The 10157-nt window shown below is 49.0% G+C and overlaps 1 protein-coding gene across 1 annotated transcript; it reads left to right on the plus strand.

The window, feature by feature from the left end:
- The first annotated feature begins 578 nt into the window (after positions 1–578).
- Positions 579–7733, plus strand: RAB29 (RAB29, member RAS oncogene family). Its single transcript, XM_033079929.1, has 5 exons — positions 579–711; positions 2946–3017; positions 3946–4127; positions 6665–6786; positions 7485–7733. Exons 1-5 carry the CDS (start codon positions 588–590, stop codon positions 7600–7602), a joined length of 618 nt encoding a protein of 205 aa, XP_032935820.1. The 5' UTR covers positions 579–587; the 3' UTR covers positions 7603–7733.
- The last annotated feature ends 2424 nt before the right edge of the window (positions 7734–10157 follow it).

Here is a 10157-nt window from a genome sequence, read left to right on the forward strand (position 1 = left end):
TACAGAGGATGAACAGAGCAGGGTCTGCTGACACAGGAGATGTTCAGGGCTGAATTTGGGGGTGCACAAAACAGGATCTGGGGGTACAGGGGGTGCACACACCAGGGTCTGATGACACAGAAGATATTCAGGGCTGGATTTGGGGGTGCACAGAGCAGGATCTGCTGACACAGGAGATGTTCAGGGCTGGATTTGAGGGTACAGGGGGTGCAGAGAGCAGAATCTGGGTGTACAGAGCATGCACAGAGAGGATCTGGGGGTGCACAGAGCAGGATCTGGGGGTGCACACACCAGGATCTGCTGACACAGGAGATGTTCAGGGCTGGATCTGGAGGTGTACAAAACAGGATCTGGGGGTACAGGAGATGTTCAGGGCTGGATTTGGGGGTACAGAGGATGCACAGAGCAGGATTTGGGGGCACAGAGCAGGATTTGGGGGTGCACACACCAGGATCTGCCGACACAGGAGACGCCCGGGGCCGGCTCAGACGGGAAACACCAAACTACAGATCCCGGCAGCCCCGGGAGGTTCCGCCCGAGGTTCTGCCCCGCCTGAGCCTCACATGACCGAGCGGGGCCGGGCCGGGATGGGGCAGCGCGATCGGATGTTCAAGGTGCTGGTGGTGGGGGATGCCACGGTGGGCAAAACATCGCTGGTGCAGCGCTACGCCAACGACAGCTTCAACCGGCACTACAAATCCACCGTGGGAGGTGAGCCTGGGTGGGTCCGGGGGTTCCTGGGGGTTTTCTGGGGGTTCCAGGGGGTTCCCGAGGGTTTTCCGGGTCCGGCACCGCTCCCGTCCCGGTGCGCATCCCGAGCCCCCACCCTGGGGAACTCGTCCCTCTGTTCCTGACAGTCCTTCCCGGGGTCCTGGAGGTTCCGGGGGGTGGTTCCCGGGGGTTTTCTGGGGGTTCCCGGGGGTTCCAGAGGGGTTCCAGAGGGGTTCCCGGAGGTTTCCCAGGGTTTTCCTGGGTCCCGTCCCGGTGCGCATCCCGAGCCCCGCTCCTTGCCCCCGCCCAGGGGAACTCGCCCCTCTGTCTGGGCAGTCATCCCCGGGCTCCTGGGGGTTCCCTGGAGGTTTCCTGGGGGTTCCCGGGCTTCTAGAGGGATTCTTGGGGGTTCTAGAGGGTTCCCGAGGGCTTTCCGGGTCCGGCACCGCTCCCATCCCGGTGCGCATCCCGAGTCGCGCTCCTCGCCCCCGCCCCGGGGATCTCGCCCCTCTGTCCTGACAGTCCTCCCTGGACTTCTGAGGGTTCCCTGAGGGTTTCCTGGGGGTTCTCGAGGTTCCAGAGGGATTCCCGGAGGTTTCCTGGGGGTTTCCTGGGGATTTCCTGGGTCCCGTCCCGGTGCGCATCCCGAGCCCCGTTCCTCGCCCCCCGCCCCGGGGCTCTCGCCCCTCTGTTCCTGACAGTCCTCCCCGGGGTGCTGGAGGTTCCAGGGGGGGGTTCCCGGGGGGTTTATGGGGTTTCCTGGGGGTCCGTGGGTTTCCCTGGGGGTTCCCGAGCGTTTTCCGGGTCCGGCACCGCTCCCATCCCGGTGCGCATCCCGAGCCGCGCTCCTCGCCCCTGCCCCGGGGAGCTCGCCCCTGTGTCTGGGCAGTCATCCGCGAGCTCCTGGAGGTTCCCTGAGGGTTCCCTGGGGGTTCTCGGGATTCCAGAGAGATTCCTGGGGGTTCCAGAGGGATTCCCGAGGGTTTCCAGGGGGTTCCCGGGGGTTTCCTGGGTCCCATCCCGGTGCGCATCCCGAGCCGCGCTCCTCGCCCCCGCCCAGGGGAACTCGCCCCTCTGCTCAGGCAGTTCTCCCCGGGTTCTCTGAGGGCTGCCTGAGGGTTTCCTGGGGGTTCTCGGGGTTCCAGAGGGATTTCCGGGGGTTTTATAGGGTTCCAGAGGGTTTCCCGGAGGTTTCCTGGGGGTTTCCCGGGTCCCATCCCGGTGCGCATCCCAAGCCGCGCTCCTCGCCCCCGCCCCGGGGATCTCCCATCTCTGCTCCCCCGCCCTCCCCGGACTCTGGGGTGGGAATTTGGGGTCGGAACAGCCGAGTATCATCGGTGGTTAATGGAGCATGAACTCCCTGAACCTCTTCCCTGAGCTCCCGGGGGATTCTGTTCCTCTGCCCGGCTCATTTGGGGTGCCCCATCCTTCTCCCAGCCCATGGAATAACCACCCCGGAGATGTGAACTGGATAATCTGTGTTTCCAGACTCAGCCCACCCCAGTAAAAAACAGCATTTGGCATTCATTGAAGAGCCCTGAGTCCTTGGGGTGCCCTGTGCTTCTCCCAGCCCATGGAATAACCACCCCAGGAGCTGGATAATCTGAGTTTCCAGACTCAGCCCATCCCAGTAAAACCAGCATTTGGCATTCATTGAAGAGCCTGGCCTCGCTGCTGGGGGGTCAGCAGAGCTTGGGAAGCTCTGGGAGGAGCAGGCTGGGAATGGGGCTGAGCAGGATTTGGGTTTTTTGTGTGAATGAATAACCTGGGAGGAGCAGGAGCTGCCAAGGGTTTACCCAGGAAATCTCCAAAATGCTGAGGGTTGAGCACAGCTGTTTAAATCTTCTTATTCCTGACCTGAGAGGGGATGGATTTGGGGGTGGAAAATGCCAGAGCTCTGGTCTGTGCCCAGGAAATGCTGCAGACTGGTTTCTGGAATTATTATTATTATTTTTTTGTACTTTTTTCCTGGTTTTGGGTCTGGCTGCCAGTGGGGCAGGACAGGTTTTACCCTGCAGTGAAACCCTGACACATCAGGATCTGAGAACAACCCAGGGCTTCCCTTTTCTGCCTCCCTGGGCTGCCTGCAGCAAACCTGGGCTGGTTCAGGTTGGGAGGGAGCTCCCAGCTGCTCTCCCCCCATGGGCAGAGCCCCCTGTCCCTGTCCCAGCCCATCCAGGGTGCAGAATGGTTCTGATCCCATTTCCTTTCTGGTTTTTTTGGGAATTCTCCAGTGGATTTTGCACTGAAGGTGGTTCAGTGGTCGGAGTCGGAGACGGTTCGGCTGCAGCTCTGGGACATTGCAGGTATTTTGGAGATTTTGTTAAAGTTCTCATTTTCTGGCCTTTTTTGGTTTATTTTTCCCCTTCCTCTTCCTTTTTCTTCCTTTTCCTTCTCCTCCAAAATTAAATCCCAGCTGCTTGTGGATTCCAAGGGCAGGACTGCTCTGCTTTGCCTGCTGTAGTAATTTAAATATTTAATTAAAAATCCACCTGCAAGCAATGCACACAGCAATTCCTGCTGAGCCTTCCAGAACAGAGGGAATGTGGAACTGGCTGGATGTGAGACTCAGCTCCAAATCTTGTGTTAAAATCCAAATTTTTGACGATGAGACACACTCTGAGGGACAGAATTACACGAGCTGGAGTGGCAGCTCCTCCCTGGTGAGGGGCAGAGAAATTAATTTCCCAAATTGCCTGGCAGGAAGAGGTCTGGGCAGCAGCAGCATCTCTAAAATGGCACCTCAGGGCTGTGGTTTCCTCTCCTTTTGCTGCTCCAGTGCCTGGAATCCTCAAAATGGCAACAGGAAGGAGAAGCTGGCAGGGTGAGCCATGCAGCAAGAGATGGTTTCAGTTTTAGCCCCAAAAAGGAGCTGGCACTGAGGGACAGTGGCAATAATTCAAATATTTGGGGCTGCCCCATCCCTGGGAATGTCCTTGGAGCACTCTGGGACAGGGGAAGATGGCACTGGGTGTTCTTTACCCTTTTTTAATCTGGAATTTCATCATTCCACCCCCTGAAACCATCCCAGAACACAGGCAGGCAGAACCCATCCCCTACCTGCACTCCCACATCAATCAATTAATTCATGAAGATCATCAAAGATGACATTCTTGCCATCCAAACCAGCAGCTGGGGGGCGTTTTTTGTTGGTTTTTTGTTGTTTTTTTGTTGGTTTTTTTTGTTGTTTTTTGGGTTTTTTTGTTGTTTTTTCCCTGGCTTTGACCCCCTCAGGGCAGGAACGTTTCACGTCCATGACCCGCCTGTACTACAGGGAAGCCTCAGCCTGTGTCATCATGTTCGATGTCACCAACAGCAGCACCTTCAGCAACAGCCAGAAGTGGAAACAGGACCTGGACAGCAAATTGGTGCTGCCAGACGGGAGCCCTGTGCCCTGCCTGCTGCTGGCCAACAAGGTGAGTGTGGGTTTTGGGGGGTTTGGGGGGGTTTGGGGGTTCTTTTGTGGGTTTTTGTATGGGTTTTGTGGGTTTCTTTGTGGGTTTTTGTATTAATTTTGTGTGTTTTGTGTGTTTCTTTGTGGGTTTTTGTATGGGTTTTGTGTGTTTCTTTGCAGGTTTGTATGAATTTTCTGTGTTTCTTTGTGGGTTTGTACGATTTTGGTATGGGTTTTGTGTATTTCTTTATGGGTTTGTATGGGTTTTGTGTGCTTTGTGTGTTCCTTTGTGGGTTTTGGTATGGGTTTTGGGTGTTTATTTGTGGATTTGTATGGTTTTGTGTGTTTTGGGTGTTTCTTTGCAGGTTTGTATGGGTTTTGTGTTTGTCTTTGTGGATTTGTATGGGTTTTGTGTGTTTTGGGTGTTCTTTTGTGGATTTTTGTATGGGTTTTGTGAGTTTCTTCATGGGTTTGTGTGGGTTTTGTGTTTCTTTGCAGGCTTATATGGGTTTTCTGTGATTCTTTGTGGGTTTTGGTATGGGTTTTGTGTGTTTTCTGTGTTCTTTTGCAGGTTTGTATGGGTTTTGTGTTTGTCTTTGTGGATTTCTGTATGAGTTTTGTGTGTTCCTTTGCAGGTTTGTATGAGTTTTGTGTGTTTTGTGTGTTTGTATGGGTTTTTGTATGGGTTTTGTGTTTCTTCATGGGTTTGTATGGATTTTGTGTGTTTGTGTGGGTTTTGTGTGTTCCTTTGTGGGTTGTTGTATGTGTTTTGTGTGTTTCTTTGCAGGTCTGTATGAGTTTTGTGTGTTTTCTGTGTTCATTTGTGGTCCCCTCCAGCCAAGACCATTCAGGGGTTCTGTGACACTGAAATCCCTCACTCCTGTGTGGATCCCTCACTGAGTAGATCCCCACTTCTGTGTGGATTCCCCATTTCTGAGTGGATCCCTCCCTGTGTGGATCCCTCATCCCTCTGTAGATTCCTCCCTGTGTGGATCCCTCACTGAGTGGATTCCTCATTCCTGTGTGGATTCCCCATTCCTGAGTGGATCCCTCACATTGTGGATCCCTCATTGTGTGGATTCCCCATCCCTGAGTGGATTCCCCATCCCTGAGTGGATCCCTCTCTCCTCTGTGGATCCCTCACTCTGTGGATTCCTCATTGTATGAATCTCTCACTGAGTGGATCCTTCACTGTGTGGATTCACCATTTCTGAGTGGATCCCTCACTGAGTGGATCCCTCACATTGTGAATCCCTCACTCCTGTGTGAATTCCTCACTCCTGAGTGGATCCCTCACTGTGTGGATTCCCCATTTCTGAATGGATCCCTCATTGTGTGAATTCCTCACTCCTGTGTGAATCCCTATTTCTGAGTGGATTCCCCATCCCTGTGTGGATCCCTCTCTCCTGTGTGGATCCCTCCCTGTGTGGATCCCCCATCCCTGAGTGGATCCCTCACCCCTGTGTGGATCCCTCACTGAGTGGATTCCCCATCCCTGAGTGGATTCCTCACTGAGTGGATCCCTCATTCCTGTGTGCATTCCCCATTTCTGAGTGGATCCCCCATCCCAGTGTGTATTCCCCATTTCTGTGTGGATCCCTCTCTCCTGTGTGGATCCCTCACTGAGTGGATCCCCCATTTCTGAGTGGATTCCCCATTTCTGAGTGGATCCCTCATTTTATGAATCTCTCACTGTGTGAATCCCTCAACCCTGTGTGGATTCCCCATCCCTGTGTGGATCCCTCACTGTGTGGATCCCTCACTGAGTGAATCCCTGAGTGGATTCCCCATCCCTGTGTGCATCCCTCACTGAGTGGATTCCTCATTTCTGTGTGGATCCCTCACTCTTGTGTGGATCCCTCACTCCTGTATGGATCCCTCACTGTGTGCATTCCCCATTTCTGAGTGTATCCCTCATTGTGTGAATCCCTCACAGTGTGGATCCCTCATCCCTTTGTGAATTCCTTACTCCTGTGTGGATCCCTCACTGTGTGGATCCCTCACTGTGTGGATCCCCCATCCCTGAATGGATTCCCCATTTCTGAGTGGATCCCTCACTGAGTGGATCCCTCACTCCTGTGTAGATTCCCCATTTCTGAGTGGATTCCCCATTTCTGTGTGGATCCCTCATTTTATGAATCTCTCACTGTGTGAATCCCTCACCCCTGTGTGGATTCCCCATTCCAGTGTGGATTCCCTATCCCTGTATGGATCCCTCACTGTGTGGATTCCCCATTTCTGAGTGGATTCCCCATGTCTGTGTGGATTCCTCACTGTGTGGATCCCTCACTGTGTGGATCCCCCATCCCTGAGTGGATCCCTCACTGTGTGGATCCCCCATTTCCATGTGGATTCCCCATTTCTGAGTGGATCCCCCATCCCTGAGTGGATCCCCCATCCCTGAGTAGATCCCTCACTGAGTGAATCCCTGTGTGGATTCCCCATCCCTGTGTGCATCCCTCACTGAGTGGATCCCCCATCCCTGTGTGGATCCCTCACTCCTGTGTTGATTCCCCCATCCCTGAGTGGATCCCCCACTCACCAATCCCTCCCTGGCAGTGTGACCTGTCCCCCTGGGCAGTGACCAGGGAAGAAGTCGATCGCTTCAGCAAGGAAAACGGATTTTCAGGCTGGGTGGAGACGTCAGTGAAGGAGAACAAGAACGTCCACGAGGCCATGAGGTGGGGGCAGTGCCTGGGATGTCCCTGTGGTTTTTATTTTGTCCTTCTGAGCTTTGCTTTTCATTTTTCACTTCTCTCTATTTAGGTTTTTTTGGGTTTAATTGGGTTTTTTGGGTTTATTTAGTTTTTTTGGGGGTTATTTAGGGTTTTTTTTGGGGGTTATTCAGGTTTTTTTGGGGGGTTATTTGGGGATTTTGGGGGTTTATTTGGCTTCTTTTGGGTTTATTTAGGATTTTTTGGGGTTATTTGGGGGTTTTTTGGGTTATTTGGGGGTTTTGTGTTTATTTAAGTTTTTTTGGAGGGTTTATTTTGATTTTTTGGGGTTTATTTAAGTTTTTGGGGGGTTTATTTGGGTTTATTTGGCTTTTTTGGGGGGTATTTAGGGGTTTTTTTGCCCAATGTTGCTGGTTAAAAAAAATCACCCCACAGAGCAAACCCAGGAATATTTTTGGTTTTCCCCAGGGCAAACCCAGAAATATTTTTGGTTTTTCCTCAGGAATATTTTTGGTTTTCCCCAGGGCAAACCCAGGAATATTTTTGGTTTTCCCCAGGGCAAACCCAGAAATATTTTTGGTTTTTCCCCAGGGCAAACCCAGGAATATTTTTGGTTTTTCCCAGGGCAAACCCAGGAATATTTTTGGTTTTTCCCCAGAAATATTTTGATTTTTCCTCAAGAATATTTTGTTTTTTTCCCCCAGGGTTCTGATTGAGAAGATGATGTCCTCGTGCACAGGAGATGGGAGCTCAGCCCCTGCTGGGACTGGGGATTACATCAACATCAAGGAGCCCTCTCCTCCAGGCTGGGCCTGCTGCTGAACCCTCCTCATCTTCCTCATCCTCATCCTCACCATCACCACCTTTCCCTAAACTCTCACTGTGATTTTGGACTTGGAGTGAGAAGATTTAGAAGATTCCTCTTTTTTTTTTTTTTTTTTTTTTTTTTTTTTTTTTTTTTTTAATGGAGCACAATCCAAGCTGTAGCTTGGATTACATTGAATTTTAAATTTTATTTTTGAAATTTTTGAAATTTTTGAGCACTTTCCCCTCTGGCAGCACTGGGCTGGCAGAGGGAATATTTGAATTTTCTGCACCTTTAGCCCTGCAGTGACTTTTGGGGACACACCCTGAGCCCAGGTGGATTCCAGAGTGCTCTGGGATGGTGGATTTGGGTCCAAAAAGTTCTGTGGGATGGTGGATTTGGGTCCAAAGTGCTCTGGGATGATGGATCTGGATCCAAAAAATGCTCTGGGATGGTGGATTTGGGTCCAAAGTGCTCTGGGATGATGGATCTGGATCCAAAAAATGCTCTGGGATGATGGATTTGGATCCAAACTGCTCTGGGATGATGGATCTGAATCCAAAAAATGCTCTGGGATGATGGATTTGGGTCCATAAAATGCTCTGGGATGATGGATTTGGATCCAGAGTGCTTTGGGATGATGGATCTTTGTCCAAAAACAGTTCTGGGATGATGGATTTGGGTCCAGAGTGCTCTGGGATGATGGATCTGGGTCCAAACTGTTCTGGGATGATGGATTTGGGTTCTAAATGAGGTCTGGGATGATGGATTTGGGTCCAAAAACTGTTCTGGGATGATGGATTTGGGTCCAAACTGTTCTGGGATGATGGAATTGGGTCCAAGAAATGCTCTGGGATGATGGATTTGGGTCCAAACTCCTCTGGGATGATGGATCTGGGTCCAGGGTACTCTGGGATGATGGATTTGGGTCCAAAAAGTGCTCTGGGATGATGGATTTGGGTCCAAACTGTTCTGGGATGATGGATTTGGATCCAAAAAATGCTCTGGGATGATGGATTTGGGTCCAGAGTGCTCTGGGATGATGGATCTGGGTCCAAAAACTTCTCTGGGATGATGGATCTGGGTTCAGACTGTGCTGGGATGATGGAGCTGGGTCCAAATCTGGTACAAATTGAGGAGAATTTATAGGAGACTCCCACTTTGGGGCTGGAGTTTTGTGTGTTTAATTCTGGATTTGTGTCTTTAATTTTGTGTTTTTAATTCCCCCACAAATCCCAGATATTTCTTGTGGAAAACAGTTCTGGCCAAAAAAGAATTGAGAAGAAAATAGTAAAATTGAGAAGAATTTATAGGAAACTCCCTCTTTGGGGCTGGAGTTTTGTGTGTTTAATTCTGAATTTGTGTCTTTAGTTTTGTGTGTTTAATTCTGTTTTCTGGGTTTAATTTTGTGTGTTAATTCTGAATTTTTGTGTTTAATTTTCTGTGTTCATTCTGTTTCATTTTGTGTGTTTAATTCTGAATTTGTGTGTTCCATTCTGGATTTTCTATTCCAGGATTCTGACTGTACACAGCCACTCATCACCTTTAAAAATCTGAGTTTTCATTTTCTGGGGCTGAAAAGAATTTAAAACCAAACATTGAGGGACAGGAAATTCAGAATTATTTGTGCTCTACTTTTATTGAAAAGCTGAAATACCTGGGTTGGGGTTCTGCCATGCAAATATTTCCAAATTTGGGGTGCCAAAAATATAATTTTCTGCACCCTTGCTTTTGGAAACAAAATCAAATTGAAGTGCCTTGCTGAATTTTATTTTATTGTCTTAAAAAAAAAATTTAAAAATGTATTTTTATTCCTATAAATATTTAATCCTATAAATATTTAATCCTATAAATATTTTTAATTCTTTGTAGAACATGAGAAGTGCCTAATTTTTTTTAAAGGAGGTGTCACAAAACTCCTGAAGATTCAAATTTTATTTCTTGATTTTTATTGAAGTGTTTCAGCCAAAATTTCTCCTGGAAAAATCCTGCTTAGAGCAGTGAAAATTCAGCTGAAAATTCCCAATTCCTGAATCCTGCAATGGTTTGGGAAGGAAGAAAAATTAAATTTTAATTTTAATTTAATTTAATTTTAAAAATTCCCCCCAGTGCCACCCCCTGCTCCCATTAATAATAATTAAATAATTATAGAATAATTTATTTCATTAATTAGAATAATAGAATTTGTGCCACAAGGAATTCCTGGGAATTTTGCAGGAAGGGGAAAGCCAGGAAATGTCTTAATTTAACTTTTGTTGATGTAGGTGGGTGAAAAAAACCTGAATTTTTCTGCTTAGGAATCAGAAATTTTCTTTATTCTGCTTCACTCGTGGCCTCACCAGGAATGAGGTTGGGAAATAAAGGAATTATTTTATTTTTATTTTATTTTAATTTTATTTTCCCTGCTCTGTTCCCATTTCCTTCTCCTTTCTCCTTCCTGGAATTTGAATTTGTGCTCCTGGGACTGAAAACCACACGAATTTCAAGGTGGATTTTGGGAATTTTTTTGTGGGATTTTGTGAATTGGGAGCCGCCCTCTGGGAATTTTCCTGCAATCCACAATATCAACATT

Source organism: Catharus ustulatus, chromosome 25 (assembly GCF_009819885.2).
Source record: "Catharus ustulatus isolate bCatUst1 chromosome 25, bCatUst1.pri.v2, whole genome shotgun sequence".
NCBI lineage: Eukaryota > Metazoa > Chordata > Aves > Passeriformes > Turdidae > Catharus > Catharus ustulatus.